Source organism: Stegastes partitus, unplaced genomic scaffold (assembly GCF_000690725.1).
Source record: "Stegastes partitus isolate 25-593 unplaced genomic scaffold, Stegastes_partitus-1.0.2 Scaffold570, whole genome shotgun sequence".
Taxonomy (NCBI): Eukaryota; Metazoa; Chordata; class Actinopteri; family Pomacentridae; genus Stegastes; species Stegastes partitus.
In genome coordinates this window covers 271,204-298,613 of record NW_007578301.1, presented here as the reverse complement: position 1 = coordinate 298,613, position 27,410 = coordinate 271,204, and the positions used below count along the sequence as shown (strand labels likewise).

Below are 27,410 nucleotides of genomic sequence, written 5' to 3'. Positions count from 1 at the left end.
AGGATATTAAACATTTAACTGTGTGATGGACAAATTATGTCACAGTTGCTTTGAAATTTACCTCAAATACTCGTTACTTACTAGCTGACATAAACGCCAAAACCAAAAAGAACCACTATCAGCAAATATTTACCTTTAAGAGTCTATATTCTGCTTTTTGTGTTCCTCCTTTCCTTCAGTGTGGTGAAAAGCTGCTTTTTCTGTAATTGGAAAAGGAAATGTAGAAATCCCAACGTCCACACCACAGAAAGCGCTGCTGCTCATCTGCCTCCTGCGCTGAAAATTTGGAACATGTAGTAATACCACAGATATTCTGACATTTTTAAACCTAAATTATCAAAAATGTATATATATTTCATTATCAATTTATTGCCATTGGTCCAGAGTTTTTTATTATATTCAGATAGAGGGAAGGTTATTGTATTCTAAGTTTCAGATTTTAAAATCTAACGAATGCTGCACATGAAGTTTTAAGAGGTAAAGTATTGAATGTAGATGTCAGATAATTATTAATAACAGACAAATTATTAAGCGCCTCTGAAATGTTAGCAAATGCAGAAGAATTCTAAAAATATTAAAACAGTGATGAGCATTAAGTGTTTGTGGCAAAACTTGCTAAAAACGTCAGTCAATGTAATAAATAATAATAACATAGCGATAATAAAAATTTGCACATTCTTGCACATCACAAATATTTCTCAAACTTTTTAAAATTGTATTTGAAATTTAAAATTCCCTGGATTTGCTGTACTTGGTTTCTTTTAAAATCTTTTTATCCCTCTTTAGTAAATCTGTATTTGTCAGCATTTTACTGTAATGCGGTAAAACAACAACCTCAAATTCCTCGTATGTGCAAAACACCGAAGCAACAAAACTGATTCTGATTCGAAATGTTTTGGGGTTTTTTTTTCATTTTTTTCTGTCAAATATTTTTGGAATGAATTTGACATATAAAATTCCCACATTACATTGCGAAGACACCTGACAACAGCTGAGTAAATGTGCAAAAAAATGGCTTACTGGGGAACACATAAACGTTGCTGTAAGAAGCAAAAAAGAATGTGCAAGTAAGCGCAGGAAAAGTCCATAAAATGATGAAAATGTTCCAACAAAACCAGAAGAATGAAACAACACAGACAAACCCGGACAGAAAGAGGGAAACCACACAGCATAAATACACGAGACAATGAGACTCATACAGGGAGGAAATAACAAAAGAAAAACTGAGGAGCAAAGCCGAGTAAATGACGGCAGCACGTAGAGAATACCTGTCTGCTGTCGTTTTTCTTTCAGATGCCAGAGTTCATTTCCAGCAGCAGCTTGACCAGCTCAGCTCCATGGACTTCACTAACCATGAAGCCAACCTGCAGGCTCTCACACTGCCAGAGGGGACGTCAGCGCCACCATCGAGAGGCTGCTGACCTGAGTACCTCACTGACCGTCACCCTGACCACGACGCAAGTTTGACAAAACCTAAAAACTGTCAGAGCAAATATAAAGCTTGTTTGCTAACGAGGTTTTCTTCTTCAGAATCTGTGCATGCTCACATAAAAGGGGGTCATGTGATGGTTCTTCAGCACAAAATGGATGAAGAATTTAGGAATTTATCACAGAAAGTTAATGTATTCATTTTTCCACTCTGTTACTAAGAACCAACCATCCAAATGTCATGGCAGCTCAGTTTATTAAAACATATATACAGAGGTTCGACTGAGATTTGTGAGGAGCAGTATTTTATAGGGACTCTTCAGTAGCCAGTAATTCCAGTGAAAACTGTACAGTTTGTGCTTTAGATGTAGGTTGTGTTAAATAAGTTTCTGGATGCTGCAGTGGAATTTTTTAAATGCCTTTTTTTTTCTTTTTTTTTTTTAAATGCCTTTTTTTTTCTTTTTTTTCTTTTTTTTTTTTTTAAATGTGGTACCACAAATGACATTAAGTTCCGTCCAGCTCCAGTATAAATGGAGAAATTTCAGAAGGCTGTCTATAAAGTAGTCAGATTCTACAAAGGAGAAGCCTGGGCACTGTCAGTCTCGTTTCATTTTATTTGTGGAGTTTCTGGAAGTTTGTGATGCACTCTCAGTATTACTTCGAACTTACAGCTGCTCATTAGAGCTTGGAAACTTTAAACTTCCTTCATTTTAGCATGAACATTTAGTTCTCAATTTCTGCTTCACAGGACTTCTACACAAGGTTTCGCGACTCGTTCTTCCAGTATTTAGCACAGTTTAGAGTTGGGGTGTTGCTACAGTTGATGTTCGGTTGTTTTTAAGTTCAGACCACAAGATATGTGCAATGTTTAGGCACTTCGGCAAATTTTGTAACTGTATCCAGTGTTATTATGATTATTGTTACTATTGTTGCTATTGTTGTTGTTACTTTTGCTGCTGATGTTGTGTTGGTGTTGTGTTGCTGTTTTTCTAGTACAACAATTTCCCTGAGGTTTGCACCAAAGGGATCAATAAAGTTCTATTCTATTCTATTCTATTCTATTCTGTTCTATTCTATTCTACTCTATTCTATTCTATATCACTTTGAAAACAAGTACAACCAGACCAAAATTGAGCTGAGGGCGCGACAGCTGATAAGTTATTGGATGCCGTGTGTCATAGTAGACGACTGATGCATCTCACAGGCCTTACGACATCCCTACCTTTTTCTATCTATCTATTTTTTTTTATTTTTTTTTTAACTTTCCCAAATGCAACACAGCCACTTGTTTGTTTACATCCTTATATCTGGTAGTCAGACTTGCAGGAAGGTATAGTTGGTCAGTGACCTACATGTAGTCACGACTGAGTCCCAGCAAGTGTTTACTTATCTGCAATCACTTACTCTGACATTAGTCCAGATTTCTCTCTTCTCTTACTCTGACAGGTTCTTTACGCTTGATGTTTTCTTTCCTTGAAAAGCTTCTTGTATTTTAAGCTCGTCAATACTGCCTCCTGTATGTTTTCGTAAGGAGGAGTAAGTGAAAGTCTTCTCTCTTTTTTTTTTGCTCTCCAAAGCTATATCTAGGTTAGGGATAGTCAATAAGGTAAAATATATTTGAAGAAGACAACAACAAAATACTTCAACTAGAAGATGTCCCTTTACCTGCAGTGCCGCCAGACTGCGCTATTGCAATACTGGATATACTGGATTTTCTTAAAAGACAAAACAAGCGGGGCTGCAGGGTGGCGCAGTTGGTAGCACTGTTGCCTCGCAGCAAGAAGGTTTGCATGTTCTCCCCGTGCAGCGTGGGTTCTCTCCAGGTTCTCCGGCTTCCTCCCACACAGTCCAAAAACATGTTGAGGTTAATTGGTGATTCAAAACTGTCCGTAGGTGTGAATGTGAGTGTGCTTGGTTGTCTGTCTCTAAGTGTGTTGTCTGTCTCTCCTTGCGATAGACTGGCGACCTGTCCAGGGTGTCCCCTGCCTTCGCCCTAAGTCGGCTGGGATAGGCTCCAGCCCCCCCACGACCCTCGTGAGGATTAAGTGGTGTATTGATGATGGATGGACAAAACAAGCAGCTAAGCACAGATAAAAAAAAAATAGTGTGGTTGTGTTTTAATACAAACAGTGTAGCGCCTGATTTGTGTGAATGTAAAAAATATTCCTGAATGTTTACCCTTTGGGAAATATGTGAACTCTTCTTAGAATCTAATGAATTCTTTGCAATATTGTCTGTTTTCAATGTGTGTGAATAACTTACTTTGATACTGCAATTTAATTGTTAATTGAAATTTTTGTTTGGAATTGTTTGCTGTTTCCAGTGATATCAGAAAAATCCATCAGGTGTATTGCTACACTCTGAAAGCAAAATACATCTCAGTTACTGACAGTCAGCTGTGCAGCGGTGGAGAAACTGAAAATACGAAAATGAAGAAATACCGCAGATATTCTCTTTTGTATGTATTCCAGTCTTAAAACAATTCTATCTGAGGGCCTTTTCTGATTTTATCTGACCCTTAATCTCCTTTCAACTGTCTTTTATTTCTTCTGTATTTTTTTTTTTTAATGCACCATTTTGTGTGTTTTGTTTGTTTTTTATCTGTCTTTGAAATGCTGATGTTCTTAAGGTTTGTCTGTTTTGTTTTGGAGCAATGGCAATAAATGGATAATGTATAAATATAGTTATTAATACAAATGTATTTGGTATGTGTGTGTAAGTAATGTAGAATTAAATAATAATTGTTAACTAGTGGATAAATGTAAATAATAAAAAATAGTAGATGCAAAAGTAGCCTAAGAAATTAACATACTCAAACACACTGTGTGTGTGTAGATAAAGGTCGTAGTTAAGTAAATGAATCATAGTAAAATCGTTTACACGTCAAAAAATCTTTTATCGGAATTGAACACTGCCTACATTTCCCATCTTGCATTTCGGAAGTACCCGGAAATAAAAGAAAACAGTCAGCTGACTTGACTGTGTGTCGGAGTAGTTTGTTGCACTTTAACCCACTAGTTTAAGGTTTTTGGAGTATAAAAAATATTTTTGTCGTACTGTCAGACGTCAGTGGGTAGGCATCATGTTACGGCCGAAGGCTTTAACGCAGGTCCTCAGTCAGGCGAACACAAACGGAGTTCAAAGCACTCTGTAAGTACGGCTAGCTAGCAACATGCTAGCGACATCCTAATTTATGCGAGAATCGAGGCGTTTTTGACCGTTTTAGCTTATTGTTGTGACAGCTACAGCCAGTTAGAACGATGGACTTTCTAAACAGACATGTAATAATAAATATAAACACAAAATGTCTGGTGAATGTCCAACATGAACAGACGATATGCTAATAACAGACTAATATTAGTCAACCAGTGTGTATTTTACTGTCAGCGCTGCAAAGAAGACGTTTTAGAAACACAGCGTTACTTTTCAAGTAAAAAGTTTGACATTTGATGAAGATAAATAAATAGCTTCAACACATTTACAGAAAAAAAATATGCATACTTAGTTTTTACATTTTTTTAACAAACAAATCAAAGAGATCCTAGATATATATTTCTGGTTTTGTAATAACCCACTGTCAAAATGTCATAGCAGTTCAGTTAAATTCATCAGTCCTAAAAAACAAAACATTACCTCCCAAATATGTTGACACTGCAGCATTGGGCCTTTGTTTAAATTTCAGTTTTTAAAAAGTGATTATTTGTATTGAATTTGTGGTTGTGGAATGAGTGACACTCATGCCTTACATACAAATAGTATCTTATAATAATTTAGAAGTGCAGTATAACAAACTGGGTTTTTGTTGCTTTTGTTCTTAACCTGATTATCTGTTGCTTTATTTTTAATTAAATGTAATGATTAGTTCACTTCCATTCTTACAATAGTACCACCATTGCAAATATTACAGTGTTTCAAAAAAGCAAGAAAATTTTCTGTAATGATCCACTTGACACACATTTTCTGTTAATGTATGCAAATTAGGTATTTTATAGTTAAAATGCCCTAATTTACACAAGTTTCCAAAATATAAATGTGAAAATTGGATAAGTTCAGCCTCAAAATTTGGTTTTATTTTGTCAATATTTTAGCTTCAAATGTTTATAGAGAGGGTTCAACAGTGTTTTGTTTTGTTTGCTTTTTTTTTCACTCCATAAATCAGAAAGTACAGTCAACAGACAGAAAACAAATCACGTTTTGCAATGTTTTTAAGAATAAAGTGTTGTGTAATTCAGGCTGTGAATGGTGCATGAATAAAACCCCTCTATACAAGGTGTGTCAGAAAAGTTCCAGGGCTGGTGTCACAAAAGATTTATTTCAAACCCAAACTACAAACTACCAGTTTTCCTCTTCAGACGATCAACCAGCACATCTACAAAGAGATCCTGCAGCGTTTGCTTTGTTCAGTGCATGAGAAGGGGCGAGAGTTGTGGCAGGACAAGTCGTGACTGCTTCACCATGACATTGCGCCTGCTCACAATGCCCTGAGCATCCGACAGTTCCTGGCTGAGAAGAACATCGCTGTGCTGGAGCAACCTCCCTACTCACCCCACCTTGCTCCGTGGGATTGTTTTCCTCTTCCCCAAGCTCAAGGGGGTCATCAAGGGGACCCGTTTTGAAGACGTGGACGACATCAAGATGGCTGTGACGATGGAGCTGCAGAGGATCTCAGAAGAATCCTTCCAGGAGTGCATGGCGGCGTGGCAGAGAAGGCTGGGAAAGAGTGTTAGACTCCAGGGGGATTACTTGGAAGGGGAAAACTTGTAGTTGGGATTTGAAAAAAATCTTCTGTGACATCAGTCCTGAAACTTTTCTGACGCACCTCATATGTTTGTATTCATGTATTGTTTATTCAGAATACAGACAAGATAAAACGAGAAAGTTTGTTGTATGTAAGTGCTGCTTTATATATATATATATATATATATATATATATATATATATATATATATATATATAAATTTGGAAACCACTGTTAACTAATTGATGTCAACATGAAACTTCCCCAGTTAATTGTCCATAATCAGACTATTGTTTTTTGTGTCACAAGATTTCCGCAGTTTTATGTTGAATTATGCATTATCTCATTAAATATGCACCAATTTTCATCAACAAATACGCAAAAATGTGTTAAAATAAACAACTAAATGTGTATTTTTTTCTTTCCACAAGTCTAAAGAAAGGCTTATTATGGAAGCAAAATATCCCCTAATCTTGAAATTGACAATTGCATGTGGTGTTAAACTATCTATTATTTTTAATTCAAACTGGCTTCATAAATGTTCTTTAGAGTTTTTAAGTCATATTTTTATATGTTATTTTGAGACACAGAGGTAAAAGTCATTTTTTTCTAAATCGATCCATGACCTAATTGGATGTTATTACATGAGAGGCACAAGCTGTGGACAGGAGAAAGTGATCGTTTTAAATGATGTGGCAGGTTAGACAACATGTTAGTGCGCGGTTTAGAGAGGTTCCCATTACTTTATGTTTTATATGCGCTAAGATTATATCGGTAGGCTTGTGCTCAAATGGTTCATTCCACACTTTTTGCTTTTTTTAAGGAGCTTTAGTAAACTCCATACACCGAGAGTCTGAGCCACAGTCATTTCACGTTTATGTGCTGGATGCTGAAACTTGTAACTTCACCTGCTCCTCAGCCTGCTGAACAATGAAGGCTCGCTCCTGGCGTACTCCGGCTACGGCGACACGGATGCTCGTGTGACAGCTGCAATCGCGAGCAACATCTGGGCGGCTTACGACAAGAACGGACACCAAGCCTTCAACGAAGACAAACTCAAATTCATTCTCATGGATTGTATGGTGAGAGGGGCACTTCTTCCAGCACCACTGACACCGTTTTCAGGAATACAGTGATGAGTTTGTGTGATATGAGCACAAGAATACTGATAGTACTTCCCAATGAGACTAATAATGCTGTCTTTGTCCTTTTCTCAGGAGGGAAGAGTGGCCATTACTCGTGTCGCCAACCTACTGCTATGCATGTACGCCAAAGAGACAGTGGGCTTTGGGATGCTGAAAGCCAAGGTGAGAGTTTTAACAACATCAACATCCTGCTTTCTCTACTATTTTATATATTTGCTTGTTTTTCTGTTTGTCACAGAGCTCATTTTTACATTTAGGATACAAAACAGAAATAAATTTGATATTTGTTGGAGTTGTGTAGAAAATAATAGAAAAGGTTCCACCTTTTTGTAGTCACACAGACATTTTTTAACACTTAAATGTAGGAAAAAGTAGTGCTGAGTGTTTAGCTTGAACTGTTCCATCTCATCACTGTGTTTTTGTTGTTTTTGCAGGCAGAGGCTCTGGTGCAGTACCTGGAGGAACCTTTAACCCAAGTGGCTGCATCATAGTGGAGACTGAAGCTCTGCGTCTGTTTGCCTGGAGCAACAAAACATCATGTGATCCAGGTCATTCATGGACTACTGCAACATTCTGCTTGTTCACTAAGTGCACACTGCTAATGTATCTATGAGTGAGTGAACCTCTGCGTGTGTGTGAGTGATTGAAACTGATAACTTGTTTGGTTTTCTTGTTTGTTTGTAACTCTTTGCCCGAATTCTTCAGTCGGACGAACTGCAGAAAAGATTCCATTTTCCACAGTCAATTCATTCTTCTTTTTTTCTCTGAGGTTTGCTGATCAGAAAACTGAAGTTTTTGAATCCCATCATGACCTTAAAATGCATATTATGACAAAGGATGTGTGGAAAGATTTTCTGTCTGAGAAAATGAAGTTAAGACATTTTAGCTGTGCTTTATTACAAAGGTGATAAATAAAGAAAAAAAAATGCATTTTGTGTTTATGCTGACATGAGTGTGCTCAAAGATGGAGGTAACACACATATTATGTTAAGGCTGAATAATCAGATTTGCCAAGATTTTCACCGAAATTCATTGTTTAAAGAAGCAGCAGTTTAAGAGCTCTGTGACATTTCAAAGCTCCCCACTTCAATCACTGGAAAGAAGTTTACAAGTGTTATTTACTGTCTTTATCGCTCTTTTACAAACTTAGTGTGGAAAAAATAGTACAAACATATTAACAAGGTAAAAAAAAAAAAAGGATATTTAGCAGAAGTGTGGAACACTTTAATGACTTGCTGTCAAAAGTTTAAGATATTATAGGAGGAATACTAATAAACTTCACTTATTTAGCACCAAGACAAAACAGTTATAAAAGGTAACAAAGAATATATTAAAAAGACAAATAATGTATTAAAAAAAGACAAACATAAAAACCAAATAAAACATTAAAAAACAATACATTTTAAAATACAATACATTAGAAAAAGCAATAAAACGTTTAAAAAACAAAAACCTAAACCTTAAAAAAGACAAGACAAGATAAGACAAAACATTTGAACGGACAATTTAACATTACAAAAGAAAACAAAACATTAAAAAAGATAAAACATTTTAAAAAGACAATAAAACAGAAAAGACAAAAATGTCAACTTTTTGAAGTCAAAATAAAAACATTTAAAAAGGGATAAAACCATTACAAGAAAACAAAAAGGATGATAAAACGTTTTTAAAGACATTAAAGCATTAGAAAAACAATGAAACATTTAAAAACCTTTTTAAAAAAAAAAAAAAATAGAACAGTAGAAGAAGCAATAAAACATCAGAAGAATAAAAATATTTTTTTAAAAAATAAAAAACTAAATATGTAAAGAGGACAAAACATGTAAAGAGACAAAATATTTTAAATACAATAAAACAGAAACCCCACCACCACCACCACACACACACACACACACAGACTTTTTTTTTTTATTTACAGAAAAAAAAGAAACATTTGAAAGACATTCACACATTTCAGAAAGACAATACATTACAAAGGATCATTCTGAATCCTCATTGTTCCCATGTGGAGGATTTTATATTGCAGGTAAACGGAGTTCACAGTGACAGGAGTAGAAAGGAAAAAAAGGAACCTGTGTTGCGAGTCATATCTAATGTATGTTTTTTTCAATTCTTCAACATCCAACAAATGCTAAAAATAATGATCACAGAGAAGAAATGGGAGGCCAGCAGACATAAATGATCCTGAGGAACAGCAGGCCGGGGTATAATTAGGTATTATGAGGTGGTTTTAATGGACAGGGAGAGACAGAAAGACTAATCTAGCATGCATGTGCTCACATTCCTGTAAATTCAGCAGGGATGGTTTCACGGTTCCTGGGCTGTCGTTCTGTTATTTTCTCTGCTGAGACTCATTAATCAGAACTGAGCTGCTCGCTAAGCTGCTTCCTGCACGCAGTAACCTGATCCAGTAGGAGGCGCCTGACAGCCCGCCTCAGTTCTACCTGTCCGATCGCCCCACTTGCCTAACCTGCTGCAGCTCTGGGACCCGCCTCCGTCGCCACTCCCTGGCTCAGACTCCACCTGCTGCAGCAACAACAGCCTGGATACATGTCCTGTTCAAACAAGCCAGCTTTCTCCTCACTAAGGCAGGTCGTGAGTTCTGCAGCCCTGAAGTGTGAGGACTTTTAGCTTTTAGCTTCTTCTTACATCCTGAGTTCAGACTGGCAACGCTGAATGGACAGAACATGGGGTCAGATGAAGCCTACAACTTTGTCTTTAAGGGTGAGTCAGGATCTGCTTCTTACTTAATTGGTTAGAAAAGAATCTGAAAGGTTTCACATTATAAAGCCCCTTTAATACTTCCTTGTTTAGTATTAACTTGCACTTTCTAGGAAGAAGAATATGTGCTGTGTGTCAACAGAATGCAATCGACTTTTAGCAGCACACAACCATTACTGGTTCTGGCCCTAGATGTTTGCAGGTCAGTCAGCTGTTTTTAATAAGAACAGTTTCAAGGTTTTTGCTTCAGGTGAGTGAAAAAAGGCAAATGCATAATGCAGGCTATTGTTCAGATTAGGATGTGAACTTAAATTCCTGCTTATTGCAATGCAGAGTTCCTCCTTTCAGATAGTATATTAGCACCAGAAGACACTGATTACCCCTCAGATATAACAAATATAAGCACTCTGCAAGTCTGCACTTTGCACTACTTATGCGATTCATTCTGCACTCGGCCTTCACAGCAGAGAAATGATCTGTTATACGCAGCTTCTTTAGAAACCAGATGCCTCTTACAAAGTGCGACACATAAAAGTTCAGGTTCAGTGATTTGGACACTTAAAGCTGATAAAAGGCAGCGGATGGAAGATGAGAGGGTGGAGTAGTCGAGGCAACTGTGTCCAAAACATCAAATAGCATCACTTAGACAGATTCATTCATACTGCAGAAAGTCACACATAATCAATGCGCCTCGAAGGGCTTTAGAGCAGCTCAGAAGCAGAATGGTTTAATAGCATCCCTTGCAGGTGTAACAGGCCACATTAACCCCCCCCCCCCCCCCCCCCCCCCGCCAAACTATACCCGGCAAATAAAATAACCTCGCTGGTTAATGTTCTGGGGTAAATTGTGGCCGAGTGCAGATTATACCACTCAAGTTTTTTCCATTATTAGGTCTGTAAATGACAAAGATTTCTTTCTGGCTATTTCACAGTCAGGGGTGCCACTTTTTCTGTCCAATATTATTGGTTAATCACATCAAGGCTATTGGCAATATGCTGCTCAAGTCTGTGTTGCTACTTCACATAATTGTGGACCTACAATTATGGACTGAGATCATGCAGATTTTGTACCCCAGAAAAGACAAGTATTTGCCTTGACTGAGCTGTAGATGTTCTATGGCAAAGTATGTTGAGAAAAAAGTCAAAATCCTGCCAAGTTGGACCATAAAAGCACAGAAAATGATGCCTTTTTGTTCAGTTAGAATCCTGGTATTTTTTCAATTTTACTGAACTAAGGTTGAGATCTGAATGTCGGATTATTGTCCATCTTGGTGCCGTGAAAACTGAAGCAGTTTGCTGCAATAACAGGTTTCCTTTCTCATAAATTCTAAGGGAGCTTCTTTGCACAAAGCTGATCATGTTTTGTTTAGTTCATGATTTATTATAGTCTGCATAAGATTAGTTTGCAAAAATCCAAAAACCTGATACTGTATCTTCAATATTTTGTGTATTTTGAGTGTAGGGGGTGTGATCTGGCAAAAAAGGGTAAGAAAAGGTCAAATAAGTAATTGACTACATTTTGTTGCTATATAAATGTACTTATATAGGATTTTACATGCAAAACTTTTAATTTGAAATGAAGTATTTTTGCTTTTTGCTGTTGTGTTGTTACTTTTACTTTAGTAAAGTGCTAAGCAGCAAGAGAAACTTTGAGAAAACAGCTCTGAGAATCTCATTCTTAAAATGTGTTTCCTACTTAGATTTCGAGGCGAGAGCCCTTTAACAAATATTTGACATTTCCGTCAGTAAAGCAACTTTTCTTTCTGTTTCCAGGTATCCAGGATGCTTAAAGTTTGATAGTATGAAATGGCTCTGAAGCTGATTTTAAAAATATAACCTAATCGAGTCGATTCTCAGTAATTATAATGATGTAAAAGAATATATCAACAATAAATGAGTAAGACACTGACAGTGCCAGTCTAAGATCCTCACGGTGGGAAACTGCTAGCGATGGTACGTCTAACAAAATTTGTTCACTAAAAGTGACCAAATGCTCATTATTCACCACAAGGTGTGCATGTGCAGAATATTTATGGTTCGATATGAACCGTGGTTTTTTATTCAGGGTTTAGTACGTTTTCAGTACTGCAGAAAAAACAAAAGAAATTACCATTTTTGTAATTTATTTTGTCTAAAGTCTAAGTGTCTAAATGGCTCTAATGCTCACTCATTAAGACTGCAGCACATTCATAATCAACTTCAGTAAAGCATTACAGAAAACAGCCATTTTAAATCTTCAGTGGACAAAACTTTACAGTGTCAGTAAACAAAGAAAAACACAGTCTGTCCAGCTTTTAAGGCTAACACTGCTAGCATGCTATAGCTAAATAGATGTGACTTTTATCTTACACCAGAAATTAACAAAATGTATGTGCAAAAGTGACAAGTTGTGTTTTTACATTTACTATGCACTAAAAAACCAAGTCAAATTCCTTGTATGTGAAAACTTACTTGGCAATAAAACCTTTTTGAATCTGATTCTGTATATCAAGGATTCATGCAGCAACCAAATCTGAAAAATGAAGCCAATAAAAAACCTGTTGTTTTTTCTGTCGAACAACCAGCAGGGGGTGTCTCTTCTGTTTGTAAAAAGAAGTCAGACTGTATAGAAGTCCATGAGGAATTGACCCTTGTCTTCAGGTGATCCATTAGATCAGCAAACATCATTCCAATGAGTTTGTGGTCTTAATCGCTAGTTTCAAGTCTTCTTCAATACCGCCCAGTGTTCATATTGTAAATTATGGTCCCATGTAGAGGACAACAGACAATAAAGCAGGGTAAGTTTTACAGCAGGCTACCATGTGATTGACAATTTGTGACTGTATTGGCAGTCGTAGTGTTAATAGTTTGTCACGTCCAATTTTAAAAGGTTGTGTTACTTAACCTTTCTCTTTAAAATTCCTTAAAGGCGTTCTGTTGGTTTCAAGTCAAGTTGTAAAATGGTAAATGGTCTGCACTTACATAGCGCCTTTTTCTACCTTAGCGGTACTCAAGGCGCTTTACAATGTGTTTCTCATTCACCCATTCACACACCAATGGTGACAGAGTTGCTATGCAAGGCGCTAATCTGCCATTGGGAGCAACTTGGGGTTCAGTGTCTTGCCCAAGGACACTTCGGCATGTGGGGGGGACCAGGGATCGAACCGCCAACCTTGCCATCAGTGGACAACCCGCTGTACCACCTGAGCCACAGCCGTAATGTTCACATTTTTCTTCTTTAGAATGTCTTGTCTGATTTTGTACTTTGGGTGGTTCTCATGCTGGAATATTTCTCTTCAGCAAGCATCTGCAGACTGGGAGTCATCTTGTCAGCCAGTATTTTGATTTATCCACAGATATTCATGGTGCATCTATGAATCTCATCTCACAACACTTTTTTCACTCATGCAGCCCCATATCATCACACTTTTACCTCCGTGCTTCACAGTCAGGACTATGCATTCACTGTACTAGTCCTGGTCAGGTTCACATGCTGGACTCCATCTGAGCCCAACAAATTTATCCTGGTCTTGTGTGACCAAAGAATGTGCTCCTATCATTCATCAGGCTTCTTTTTATGCTTCGCAGGAAAGTTTCTTCTTGCAGTTTTGCACCAAATAGCAAGCAAGCTGGCTTTTCTTAGTCTCCGTCCATACAGGTTGATGTTATGAAGTGTCCTTGACACTGTCTGAGCTGTCACAGAAGCACTGATTTCCACTGATAACCCCTGTGTCAAATCTAACACAACTGCAGTCTCTTTTTCACATCTAAATTGTAAAAGTAGTTTACTGCTGGTGGAGTCATTTTAGGGCGGACAACCGTTGCAACTCTGATTAGTGCTACTATGGCTCCTTCCTTCTGTTTCCACAGATCTTTAGTTGCTCACCAGTTATCCTGGATCCTTTTCAAACTTTGTGAAGTGTCACAGTCAGACTTTTCAGTTCCTCTGGCAGTTCTTTTCCATGTGAGGCCATGATGCAGACATGCAGACGGACACAGCTCATATGTCCAAAACTGAGAAAGTTCTTTCTGTTCGTGCAGTTAGGCTGACTGGAAATCACAAGTGAACCTAGTTTATGTTCAGTTTCTAGTTTGGGGCCTGTACTTTCAAAATAGTCTTTCTAAAGTGTTGAATTTATTTGTCACAAAAGCAAACTTATTTTACCGTTCAATGTAGAAATACATTACTGAATCTGTTCTAGAATATTTCTAGAATATAAATAACTGTTTCTCTTTCCTCTATTTTTACTCTTACCTAAGTGTGATTTTGAAAACAGGACAACTACTTTTTTAGCACTGTGACTGCTGATAAGTCAAAAAATCCCTCCACAAGATGTATTTTTCTAGCTGTTAAGGAACTTTTCAGTCATATCACATGATCTTCAGTCGTTTATGCCACTGTACATGCTCCACCTGCTTATAAAAATCACATGTGATTTAAAATGACAGAAAAGTTGCTAAATTAACCTTGTGGTGGGTCTGTTTTCTTAACTTTTTTTCTTTTCGTTTGTGGATGAACTTTGAACCTTGACATTTAAAGTAACAATGGCAAAAACTCCTTAATATGTTAAGAAAAAAATAATTTGAACATCAGCAATTCAACACCTGGGCAAACTCCATGTGCTGCCGATGGTTCTAGGATATGATTTAAAGCTCCTGAACAGTTAATAAATGTTTGCTTAACTTTTTCCAACAATCCAAATCAGTCAGGGTTCACAAATCATTTATTTACTTTTTTAAATCCTCACAGAACCAAAGATAAGAAGAAAAAAAAAGGAGAAAAAAATTCTTTCCTCAACACCTGCTGATTCCCATAAACTCTAAAAGCACAACTAACTTGTGGACTAGCAGTATGTTTAACCTGAGCTGAAGTCTAAGGTCTTGCAAAGAATATTTGACAGGTTGCTCTGCTTTGGCTTGTTTTAGGTTATTGTTCACTGTACTGCTTGTTTTCTAGTGGGTGAGCTGCTTCCCCCCTTTTCTCCTCCACTACTGAGTAACTTCTTAAGCAAACAATATCCCTGGTTTCTATGGCAATCCAGGACAAGTGGCCTTCAAGCTCACTGTTGGTCTGGTTTGTTGATCCTGAGGAAGCAGGAAAGAACTTGATGCATCGAGTGAGGCTCAAATTTTCTCTTTGTTTGCTTTCTTGACCTTCAGGACTGGAAATATATTTGTGGTATTGCCCACAGTACAGCTGCTGGTGGAAACTTAAAATACCTCAAAAGTACAGTCCACACAGTAAATATTCATAAGGGCATATTTCATATTCGTTTTAGAAGAAAATGTGGTAATACCTCAGTTAATATCAAAACAATGAGCAATTACAGTTTCAGAGATGGGCATTACTGTTCATGGTTATTTGTAAGTTAACTTTAAACACCTGATTACCTCATTTTAGACAGTGGTACAGATGTGAATACAACCCTTTGCAATATCGCTCTTATGTCAAAACATTCAAAATTTTATCACCTCTCAATTTCAGTATTGTCAAGATGGAGCTAATTGAGTGTGCCAATGCGTAAACATTAAGACAAAAAGGTTTACTGTCCTTCAAGCTTGTTCTTGTTCTTTTTCCTTGGTCAAATTTTGCAAACCCAGACAAATGACATACGGTGTGCAGCTCAATGCGAACTAATAAAACTCATCAGGAGCTAATGGGGGTTTTTTTTCTAGCTAATGGGAGTTATAAAAGGCTATCAGGTGCTAGCTGTAGCTAATATAAATGATCAGGAGCATAAAGTGCTCTCTGTACTTACCAGAAAGCAAAAGGAGGTAACAGGTGTGCTCTGTAGCTACCAGGAGTCATAAGTAGTTAAAGGTGCGATCTGTATGTAATAGTAGCCATAAAGAGCTAACAGGTGCTATCCATAGCTAATAACAACCACAGAGAGCTAAAGGTGCTATCTGTAGCTAACAGGAGCCATCAGGAGTTAACAGATGCTATTTGTAACTAACAGAAGCCATAATGAGCTAACAAGTGCTCTCTGGAGCTAACAAGAGTCATCAGGAACTAACAGGGGCTATTTGTAGCTTTAAGAAACCATCAAGAGCTAACAGAGACTATCTGTAGCTAACAGAAGTCATCAAGAGCTAAAGCTGATATCTGTAGCTAATATGAGTCATCAGGAGCTAAAAGGTACTATCTGTAGCAAACAGAAGCCATCAGGAGCTAACAGATGCTATTTGTAACTAACAAGAGCCATCAGGAACTAACATGTGGTATTTGTAGTGAAAAGGAGGCATCAAGAGCTAACAGAAGCCATCAAGAACTAGAAGGAGCCTATAGGATCTAACAAGAGTCAGCTGATGCCATCAGGAGCTAACAGAGCTGTAGGAATGCGGTATTTCGTGATCTGTGATCACTTCTTTTCCAATTCATTTCTATGGGAGCCAGGGCTTTTTGGAGCCAGGACTAGCGGACGTAGTGATATTGCAGGTTTTTGACACTTCCGGGTTGGCTTCATTTTTCAGGGCCGGTTGCTACGTCCATCTTTTATACAGTCTATGGAGCAAAGAGGTTAACAGCATTGTGCTAGTAGCAGCAATAGCACACAGCAAGTTTCACCAGACATATTATAGTTTCAACAAACTGTTGGGTACTCTATCAAAATGCATATTTATTTCACGAACCACACATTTCAAATATAGCATGTTCAACTGAAAAGTACAAAAGTAACTCAAAATTGTACTCAAGTATTTTTCTGGAGTGAATTTAAATAATTACTTTGATCTTCTACTGACTGTCTTTGTGGTTGGAATGATTTGACTTGCTGTTTGTAGAAAAATTGCGTTACTGTAGCAGCTGAATAACCGAGAATGCAAACTTAAATGTACTCTCATATTAAATCTGTTGTTTCTAATGACATGTTAGTGTTGGGTTGAATAGTCTTCTCTCGACAACAAAGCAATGGTGTTCCCCTGAATGTCCAAATATTTTATTAAACTCTCATCACTCCCAAACTCCATAATTAACGTCTTTGGAGATGTCGTAACAGCGTGGATTATTAGATCAGTAGCAAAAAATGCCTCAGCAATAAGCTCTAACCTGGGTGTTATCCACTTGTGCACAGATCCCCTCTCTGTTTTCAGGTTTGGTCATACTTCCTTCTCAGTGCCAATTAAGCCAAGCCTGTTTTTCTGTCTGAGTCACTACTAACGACTGAAAGCCAAGCATTAGTCACTGAGATCTGCACAGGGGGTGTCAGTGTTACCTCAGGTCCTGTTTACCCAGCAGGTAGGTAGGTTCCTCTGACCAACATTAAAGGAAGTAGCAGCTGAACTTGTTCCACCTGATTTGGAATCACCTTACAAACTGTTGTATTTCGAGAAACAAAGGTTCGCTTGTGGCAGGTTTGTACCTCAAAGGTTTTCAGTTTTGCAGTGGAGGAAGTGTGTGTCTTATATACAGTGTTGACAAATGTAGACGAAACTATAGTACATTAAAAAATATAATTTTTTTTTACAACTTGTCTGTCATAAGAGAAAATAGGCACAACTGATCAGATTGCTGTGATCCACAGCTTCATGCATAAATGAAAACATTGTCCTAAACCTTGCCACCCTCATTTACTGCTGTCTAACATAAAAAAGAAACAGGACAACAGCATATTTTACGATAGGCATCTCATCTGGTGTTTGCTGGGATAAACCCAAACTCCACAAAATGGTTATTTATGCACTAATCAATAAAGGTGATATTTAACACTGATTGTTATCTATCTGCATTCTTTTTTCCTTTAATTATATTTGAACCCCAAAACTAGCCAATGAGTGGGGAAGACAAATTATCTTGTAAATAATCACCAAAATGACACTATTTATCCTTGAACTAATCATGTGTAAAGCGTGATTCCATCTGGAAATTACACAAATCAAAGCTTCAGTGATGTTCCATGAATATCACTTAATGCTACAAGTTTAATTTAAAAACTCACCCAAAAGAAAGTCTTGATCAGATTCTGTTAAAAAAAAAGCTAAACATTCTGTGCCCCTCAGGACAACGGGGAAACCCTGATGTACTGAGCTGTGCCCACCAGTTACTGTCAAAAATTCAGACAGTTTTCAGATGAACTGGAGGTAGTGTTTACACGGAGCAGAGAAGAGACAAACATGGAAGCAAATTAAAGAGTTAAAGAGACAAAGAAAAAACAAAACATAAAAAACTTGGTCAATAAAATAAGTGCAGCGTGGCACAAAAATGGTATACAGAGGGGAAAGTTGTTGGAAGACACATTCAGCATGGTGAAACTACTCTTTACAGTTAATGTCCAGTAGTAGTGTGAAAAACGTAGAGTTTGTAGACGCTGTAAAAGTATACGCAGTAAGATATCTTCAGAATGTACAGCCATATTTTTGTCCAATATTGATAACATCTGTGGACACTCAAAGAAATTTTCTTCCAGTCATGGTTGTGTTGTTTCCATAGAGGTGCAATACTTTATATTGTAGTAAAAAATGAGCTCATAGTGGGGAAAAATCCAACAGTAGCAAATAAACGCCCAGAAACTGTTTGCAGTATGGAGTATTAAAACAGTTATCTCATTTACCATAAAGGCATTGCCAAATGATGTAAATTGCCTGGTCTCAGACGGCTAAGACTGCAGATTTATGGAGCAAATAAGACACACCTAGACTAAAGGCCTCAATCAAAGGATGCAGTGGATGTCACGGGATTGACTCTGTAAATATTTCTTTTGGTGCTGCAGCTTTGCAACAATCAAATACCCGAAGGAACTGAACTGCAATTGCATGGTTTTCTATCATCTGCAGTGGTTCTAATAGGAGAATCTGGTGTCGGAAAAAGCAATCTGTTGTCCCGCTTCACCAAAAACGAGTTCAACCACGACAGCCGTACGACCATTGGAGTGGAGTTCAGCACACGGACTGTGCAGCTCAGCGGCTTCACCATCAAGGCCCAGATCTGGGACACGGCCGGGCTGGAGCGATACCGGGCCATCACTTCTGCGTGAGTACAAATACCCAACAACTGAATACCCACTTTACATAAATAGAAAACCTGCGTACTAGCCTCTCTCAGTTTTTCCTGACTCAGAAATGGGCCTTTGAGGGGTGATTCCATGTGACAGCCTGATTAATCTGCATACCATATAAAGAATGAGTCCGTGTTTCCCCAGCTGACAGAAATCTGTGTATTTTCAAGTTATTTCTTACCATCTCTCACCAGAAAAAAAAACAACAAATATTTGAGTAAATGTAACCTCATATTATTTTCACTTCTTATCATTTTGGCACTTTTGTTTTCCCTATGGCATTGCTGAGAATCTCTTTGGAGGACAAAGCATAGTATGGGTAATTATGTATCAGACAATTTCCAGTAACCTCTTGGAGTCTCTGCTGATCGTTTGAAAGCTGGCCCAGGAAGCCAGCAGACTGGCGTGCTGGTAGGCCGATTTATTTTACCTTTGGACAGAGCAAGCTAACTGTTTCCCTCTGCTTCCAGTCTTTGTTATAAACTAAGCTAATGTGCTGCTGACTGAATTGGAGCGTTTTGGCCATTAGTCCAGACACTGTGTTTGGCAGACAACAAACACTGCACATCATCACAAACACACTACCCCACTGTGAAGCATGGTGGTGGCAGCATCATGTTGTGGGGATGCTTCTCCACAGCAGTTAGCTGAGACAAGATGATCATGTTCAAATTGCATCATTCTTTCATTTTTGCATAAAGAACTTGCCTCATGCAACTAGGAATAAATATGTCTGCCTTTCCCAAACTGTATTTCTTTGCTCTTTTAAACTTCCCACACAGATGGTAAAAACAGGCTTTTGAAATCAACATTTAATGCTTGTTTTCTTGCTCCATACCTGTTGAGCAACCTGTATGTCGGCATCTTAAGGTGGTGCTGTTGTCAGCCAAAACACACGTGAGGACAGGCACTGATCCTCAGCTTCCTCCCACGTTACCAGGAAAACCACCAGCTAAATCTTGTCTCCAGTCAGTTTCCAACTGGCACAGTCGGCTTCCAAAATGTAGCTGGTAGGAGCAGAGACATTGGTTTAAGAACTCAGCCCTCAGTGTGTCTATCTGAGGGCACCACTGATTCATTTTTTTTCTCTTCTTTTAATTAAACTAGAAGGATTAACAGTGTGGAAACTGGTTTTAAAACAATAGAACCATGTCAGTTTTATTTTTAAGACATGGAAAAATTGGAGGATATGCTACACTGCTGGATTAGCTCCTTTCTGACAGCTTGGCTTTTGGAGTAATTACTTGCCGACTTATTCCAGTATGCAAATTCTCACTCCCATGGAATTCCTCATTTGTGCTGTAACAAGCAGCTAAAACCTATTAAAGGTGAATTAATTATACTGCAGGAAAAGAGGAGCCGAAATGTAATTGTGAAATAAGTATTGATTGGTTCATAGTAATCTGCTTTTTTTGTTGTTGTTGTTGTTGTTGTTGTTGACAGCAGGACAAATTGCTTTTATGCTTTTTTTCCTGCTCAATAAAGCAGCTATAGTCTACATTTCTTATTACAGCAATGGATCAAATGACTATATGTAATGGGAAAGTAGTCACTTGAAATGGTGAACTCACATTGAACTATCACCTGATTCAGTTTTTCCCTCAACTGTGGCATTTTAGTGTCTTGAAACATTAATGTAAGTGTTTTATTGTACTTTTAATCCTCTCATAATGCCATTTTCCCCCCCCCCCCCCCAAAAAAAAACACCCACCAAAAAACAAAACAGAAAAGAAAAAGCACTGCACACTGCAAGCAGACAAAGTTAGAGTTTATATCCACCAAAGAGACAGATATTATTGTCAAGAGCCAGTAGAGACCAAAACAGAGCTTTAATGAGAGTACATTTTGCAATTAAATTCACAAGTACGTGTTTCATCAGATATTTTTCATCAAGCCTGAGAGTTGCAGTCATTCACTGTTTCATTTCTGTCCAATTTTTAGTTGTTGCAAGTTCTCCTCACGAATTTTACACCAAAGATCAACACTGAAAAGTCAGTGGAATCATTTAAGGTAACAACTAATCATGTTAGTGTGTTTAAAGGCGATGTTTAGGCCTTTAGTGATGCGTAACTATAGAAATTAATTTCTTTCAGGAAGACAAAAAAAAATGTGATGTTTGTCAGATATTAAGTTAAAATTGCAACACACATACTCGCCTATAAATATTAAATCAAACCTATAAGAAAGCAAAAGAAGATTATTCACAAGTAAAGCATATAATATTTGGTCAGAGTTGTTAAAAACTGTTGAAATTCAAACTAAAGAAAAGGTTTTAAAATCAGAATTATAAGGAGGTGTTTACAGCTTGTTTGTGCTTTTGCCAAGCGACTACAAAACCTACTGTTGCTACAAGACCCATTTCTCTGTTTTAAGCCTCCTTGTCTCCTCAACCTTCTGTCTGTAAACTGAAAAACAATCTTAGTGTTCCATCTTTGAGGATGCCTCATTTCCTTAAAGGCATCTGGAGGAGAGAAGATTGAAGATCGAGGAGGTTCCCTGGAGGCGCTATGAGAATGCACAGGCATGTTCTCACTGTATCCTTAATTTATGCAAAACATTGAGCCTTAATACAACTAGAGACCAGAACACTTTTTTGTATCAGTCTGTAAACTGCTGTATATTGGGACATTTTAATGCAGAGGTCTATGGAGATTGACTCCATTTTAGAATCAGCCTCAAGTGACCATTTGAGGAATTGCAATTTTTGGCACTTCAGCAATTGTTAGAGCTTCATGAAGGTTACAGATGTTGAGCTTCACCGAAAATTTTCCCGATTTATCGTAACACCTTCAGTTAACTATATGAGACATGAGCAGCATCTATAAAGCCAGTGTCCTCCTAACAGGTACTACAGAGGTGCTGTTGGAGCCCTACTGGTGTACGACGTCACCAAACACCTCACCTATGAGAGTGTGGAGCGCTGGCTAAAGGAGTTGTACGACCATGCTGACCCCCACATCGTGGTAATGCTGGTGGGCAATAAGACTGACCTGGAGTCCGAGAGGTCTGTGCCCACTGAGGAGGCCAAAGACTTTGCAGGTACTGAGTCAGCAAGTGTTACCGCTGAGTGGAAAATCAGCGCATGTGTTCTGAATCGGTTAGTGGAAACTGAGTTTATGATCATTTTTGAGAATTTATATTAGTCTGCTTGCCAAATTGTATGAGCTTTCACTGTGACCGTGCACAGAATCAAATCAAATTCTTGTTTGTTGGCCCTTTATGATTACAAGACTAACTCTAATTTGTTAAACTCACAATGAACTCAAAAAAATACTCTACAGGCTCAACAACAACAATAACAAAAAACACACCAGTTTGCATACATCCTTTTGATTTATGTCAGCTTCTAATGACATTTTTTTCAATCAACAAACTACATTGAGTTATGGGAATTAGCTTTTCTTCTGCAATCAAATATATTTTAAATTACAGCTTATTGAATGATCGGCACCATGAACACAAGTTTTAAGGTGATTACTCATAAAAAAGAAAAAATTGGTTCTAACTATTCAATTCAATTCAATTTTATTTGTATAGCGCATATTTACAACAACAGTCATCTCATAGCGCTTCACAAAGGCAGAGACAGAAACATCCAACAATCCAAAACATCTGGATTCCCTATAAGCTTCAGCAGTCCGCAAGCAGTCCGCAACAGTGGGAAGGAACCGAAAACCCCCACAGGGGAAAAAAAACCTACGACAGAACCAGGCTCAGGGAGGGACGGCCATCTGCCTCGACCGGTTGGGTGAGAGTGGGATGAATTATACAATTTAGTTTACAATTAAACAAGTTATTAGAATTTATTGTCCTTTTGTAACAGGACTAGCATACACATTATTTATGTAGAGAATTCCAATAATTCTAAACATTAAAAAAAACATTTTGGTTCAATAATACTTTCCACTACAATCAAATTAATTACCACTTGAACACGAGTTTTTAGTTTAGCAAATTTTTTAAAAATCAAGTTGTTCCAATGTTAAGTATGTAGGGGAGGAGACATGAAATCCTTACCTTAAGCTGAAGAAAAACTTTGTCAGGAAGCCACTTTCATGAAGTTCCCTCAACTTGAATTTAGTTTTAAAACAACTAATGCAAAAAAAAAAAGAGTTTAAATATTACACATAACGTTAGGTTGATACAATTTATATTATTATATCAACCCAACTCATCAAAATAATGTTATCAATTTAAAAGATGTCTAAATCATTAAATTAGTTTTTTTTTTAATTCTTACAATCATGCATTTAATTAAGTGGTGGGAACAGATCCCTTAAACCATCTTTTAGAGTATGTATAAGGTTTACTGTGATTGTGTAACTTGTGACACAATATGACAGAATGGAAAAAGAGGTGAATTTCATAAATAATATACATAATTTTTATCTTTCAGAAAAAAAAGGCCTTTTGTTTCTGGAGACCTCTGCCTTGGAGTCGACTAATGTAGAAGCAGCATTCAGCGATGTCTTAGCAGGTAATTTGTTTTTTTGCAAACATTTAACTTTTTTCTGCTTTGTTGACATAAATGAATATGAATGTTACTGTCCTCCTGTCTTTCGCTTCCAAAAAGTGTATATTTTGTCCAGGCCAGCTGACAGCCTTCCCTAGGCCCGGGACAAGATGATATTAGTCCCCATCATGTAAATGTTTCAAATGTCTCAATTTCATGTCACAGAGATTCACAAGAAGGTGAGCAGTAAGGAGGTGGTTCGAGGCTCCATCAGCGCAGTGTCCCTCAACAGCCATGGAGCAGAAAGCGCAGAGGAGAAGAAGCCCTGCTGTAAGAACATCTGATCGCACCATCCCTAAGGAGCCCAGGGACCCTCAGGGTGGAAGCCTCCTCCTTCACCCACAGTCCTGAGCGACAGCTTTATGAGAGGCGTCTGACACGGCAACCTTAAGTGCCAACAGAAATTGGCACTGGTTTAAGCGACTTAGACTGACCTGGTGGCATGATGCATTCAAGAGATGATTGAAAGTGTGTATGAATGTAGCTGGAAGCCAACACAAGAGTCTCTGCTCACCACTGAGCAAAGGTCAAAGGTGCAACTGTGTTACCTGTAAGATTATTTTTCATCCATGCAGAAAATTGGAGACACTTCAACATATCATGCCACATGTGATGTTTAAAATACGTATAGTTGTTCCAATGCTTCTACTTAAAATCAGCAGCTTGTTGTTGGATATTTGACATGGACTGACTGCGTGTTGCTGTCACTGCTGAGTGTGGGCTCCAGCTGATGACCCACGATGAGACTGATTGCATTTCTGTTGAGAAATAAATGATTTATGGAGACAAACCATGCACTGTGCATTTTTTGTGTCTTTTAACAAAATACAGGAATTTCACAGCTGGCATTTTGACATGGAAAAAGCAGGTGTAAAAAAATGAAAATGAGTGATTATCTGCTTTGTGTTTACTTGGGCATCTGAAAAAAACAGAGCCAATGTTGAAGCTCTAAATGTCCACAGTGATAAGTGTGATTACATGGGAAAAGCAGGTTAATAAGGTTTATCACATTAAAACAGCATACCACACCCTTCTAAACTGAAATAATTCCGCTCAGTTCTCTGGAAAACACTCTCTGAGTCAAAGGATTAAAACATACTCGGCTAAAGTCTGTTTCTGTGTCAGGCGTCTCTCTGTTTCACATGAAATGCTTAGCTGCATCGTAGGTCAGGAACTCCATAATGAGGTCTGAAAATGCTGCCGAATTCAACAATAAAAGATATCAAGACACAGAGATGTAGAAAAAGTTCCCAAAAATGAATTTTTAGACAAACAGCAGAATGTCCATCTGGCAGAGCAGGTCAGGGGTGGACAACCTCTTCAAGCATGATATCTTCTTTTCTTCAGACTGGGCTGAAATAATGACCTGGTCTAATTAATGTTGGCTAAACCCTGCCAGAATTCTGATGCTTGTAGTGAAGAAGTGTGCAGACTTCTTTAAAAGGCTAGTGTGATACATTAAAATAATCTCTTTTACATTTTATATTACATTTTATATACTCAACTATATTTACCCATAACTACACTGATTGTTATCATATTATATAGCATATTACTATTATTAGCAGTATTATTATCATTATTATTTACATTAACATTTACATTGCTATTATCACTATTATTGTTATTGTTACTATTATTACTATTATTACACCGTGCTGCTGTCCTATCTAACAGTTTGTTTACTGCCTTTTTCTTAACTCATGTGTGCTACTGTCGTTGTCGGTGTTGTGCTGTTTCTAGAACAACAATTTCCCTGAGGTACCCTACCAAAGGGATCAATAAAGTTCTATCTAATCTAATCTAATCTAATCTAAACTAATCCAATCTAATCTAAACAGAAGTCTTTTTTTTTTTTTTTTTAGAAGTATGGCTAGTTGAAATCGTTAGCAAAAAGTGGATTAACAGTTTAAATTGATAGCAAACAGTATGAATAAAGAAACTCAACAGGCAAAATAACTAATAGACTATTGGAAATTAAATTGTTGTCTAGAAGAAGGGCTAGTGTGGCTATGTGGCTTTATCTAAAGAATAAATAGCTGAACAACCTGGCCTAAACACTGATAGTTCAGTTGAGTTACAGATTACAGGTAATTTTAGGTATCAAATAATTTATTTACTGCATTATGGGGATTTTTTTATGCACCAATTTGACCTTTTCAGTCTTCATTTCTGCTAGAAATGTCTTTATTCCTGTGCTGCCCTCACACTGCGTCAGCTTCGCACTGCTAGACAGCCAGTTAACATGTTCGAGCTATGCTCAATAAACACGCAGGGCTTGCTTTCCTTCGCATTTACTGTTCTTTTGATAGCTTTCAAACGTCTTGTACTGAAAATACAGAAAAAATAAAATAAATACACAATCACACAACATAAACATGAAACAAAACATATAGCTGCTATGTAGCATGAACACATTTAACGACAGTTAGTAAACCTTTAGCTAAAGTTAGCTACATGGGTTAGCTGCTAACGGCTCTTATCACAAGCGGAGTGACAGAAACAGAAACGTCTGCTCTAAAACACATATGTATTGTATTTCATGCTTGTGCACACTTTTACTTAAAGGCAAATATTTTCCAAGGCAAAAGCATTATGAAAAATTTAGCAATGCCGTGAAGCTCCGTTGTGCTACTGATAGCCGTTACAAGTTGAACTCTCTTCACGGAGAATCAAAGATAGTTCACAATGTATTGGTAAGATGGCTCACTCTGCCGCAAATTCAAAAACCAAATACAAGGCACAGAGCGCTCACTCTGACAGATTTTCAAAGAACTACAAAAAACAATTTTTTAACTTTTTAATCCTACTTTTTAACTAATTTATTTAACTTGTGTTTTTAATCAACTTACACATATCAACTTCAAAGACAGCACAACTCCTGTAAAATACAACACCAAAATTGGGCATGATAATTCAAGCTAAAACAGATTATTATGAACCAATTAGAGGCATTCTGTACTGCTTTTGAATGTATATTCTCTTGTAGATCAAGTTTAGTATTATCTCTGCTGAGTCAACACAGGGTTTTTGTTTTGTTTTGTTTTTTTCAAAATAAAAGTCCTCTGCTGCTCGTTGAATTATGTCAATAGTTTAAAATCATGATCATAATTAATTTTGAGTTGTGCGTTGGCATGTTAAAAGTTTTCGTAGTCGGATTTTTCTGTTTCACAGCAGGATACTTGCAACAGTGATATTACTGTGTGTATGCATGTGGCCTTGAAAATCAACAAAGTAGCAACCCAAATATGGCGTCAGGTAGCTGAGCAGCAATGAAAACGCGTTTTTATTCTTTTATTATAAGCTGCTCCAGTTAGATAAGCTTTCATTGGACAATGGATGAAATTATCTGTCAAGTACAAACAGCAGATTTGCTCTGATTAATAATGAATGAATGAAATGAAATGAAATGAAAAATACTTTATTTATCCCAGAAGGGAAATTCAGTCTTGTAAAAAGGTCACTTTTTTTTTTTTTTTTTTTAGAAGTATGGCTAGTTGAAATCGTTAGCAAAAAGTGGATTAACAGTTTAAATTGATAGCAAACAGTATGAATAAAGAAACTCAACAGGCAAAATAACTAATAGACTATTGGAAATTAAATTGTTGTCTAGAAGAAGGGCTAGTGTGGCTATGTGGCTTTATCTAAAGAATAAACAGCTGAACAACCTGGCCTAAACACTGATAGTTCAGTTGAGTTACAGATTACAGGTAATTTTAGGTATCAAATAATTTATTTACTGCATTATGGGGATTTTTTTATGCACCAATTTGACCTTTTCAGTCTTCATTTCTGCTAGAAATGTCTTTATTCCTGTGCTGCCCTCACACTGCGTCAGCTTCGCACTGCTAGACAGCCAGTTAACATGTTCGAGCTATGCTCAATAAACACGCA

General features: G+C 37.4%; 2 protein-coding genes across 2 annotated transcripts; both read left to right on the top strand.

Annotated features, from left to right (window-relative positions):
- Nucleotides 1–4,354: 4,354 nt before the first annotated feature.
- Nucleotides 4,355–8,241, top strand: lamtor2 (late endosomal/lysosomal adaptor, MAPK and MTOR activator 2). The gene is made up of 4 exons (XM_008288686.1): nucleotides 4,355–4,578; nucleotides 7,086–7,248; nucleotides 7,384–7,473; nucleotides 7,746–8,241. The coding sequence occupies exons 1-4, from the start codon at nucleotides 4,511–4,513 to the stop codon at nucleotides 7,800–7,802; spliced, it is 378 nt and encodes a 125-aa protein (XP_008286908.1). The 5' UTR covers nucleotides 4,355–4,510; the 3' UTR covers nucleotides 7,803–8,241.
- Nucleotides 8,242–9,504: 1,263 nt separating this feature from the next.
- Nucleotides 9,505–24,309, top strand: rab25b (RAB25, member RAS oncogene family b). The gene is made up of 5 exons (XM_008288685.1): nucleotides 9,505–10,035; nucleotides 18,783–18,978; nucleotides 21,849–22,042; nucleotides 23,400–23,480; nucleotides 23,682–24,309. The coding sequence occupies exons 1-5, from the start codon at nucleotides 9,999–10,001 to the stop codon at nucleotides 23,798–23,800; spliced, it is 627 nt and encodes a 208-aa protein (XP_008286907.1). The 5' UTR covers nucleotides 9,505–9,998; the 3' UTR covers nucleotides 23,801–24,309.
- Nucleotides 24,310–27,410: the final 3,101 nt, after the last annotated feature.

Bases quoted from the DNA above. Each gene is read 5' to 3' on its own strand.
- lamtor2 (XM_008288686.1), top strand. From the start codon at position 4,511: ATGTTACGGCCGAAGGCTTTAACGCAGGTCCTCAGTCAGGCGAACACA. The intron at 7,249-7,383 runs GTGAGAGGGGCA...TCCTTTTCTCAG, and splicing joins TCATTCTCATGGATTGTATG to GAGGGAAGAGTGGCCATTAC. The intron at 7,474-7,745 runs GTGAGAGTTTTA...TTGTTTTTGCAG, and splicing joins TTGGGATGCTGAAAGCCAAG to GCAGAGGCTCTGGTGCAGTA.
- rab25b (XM_008288685.1), top strand. From the start codon at position 9,999: ATGGGGTCAGATGAAGCCTACAACTTTGTCTTTAAGG. The intron at 10,036-18,782 runs GTGAGTCAGGAT...TATCATCTGCAG, and splicing joins CTACAACTTTGTCTTTAAGG to TGGTTCTAATAGGAGAATCT. The intron at 23,481-23,681 runs GTAATTTGTTTT...TTCATGTCACAG, and splicing joins ATTCAGCGATGTCTTAGCAG to AGATTCACAAGAAGGTGAGC.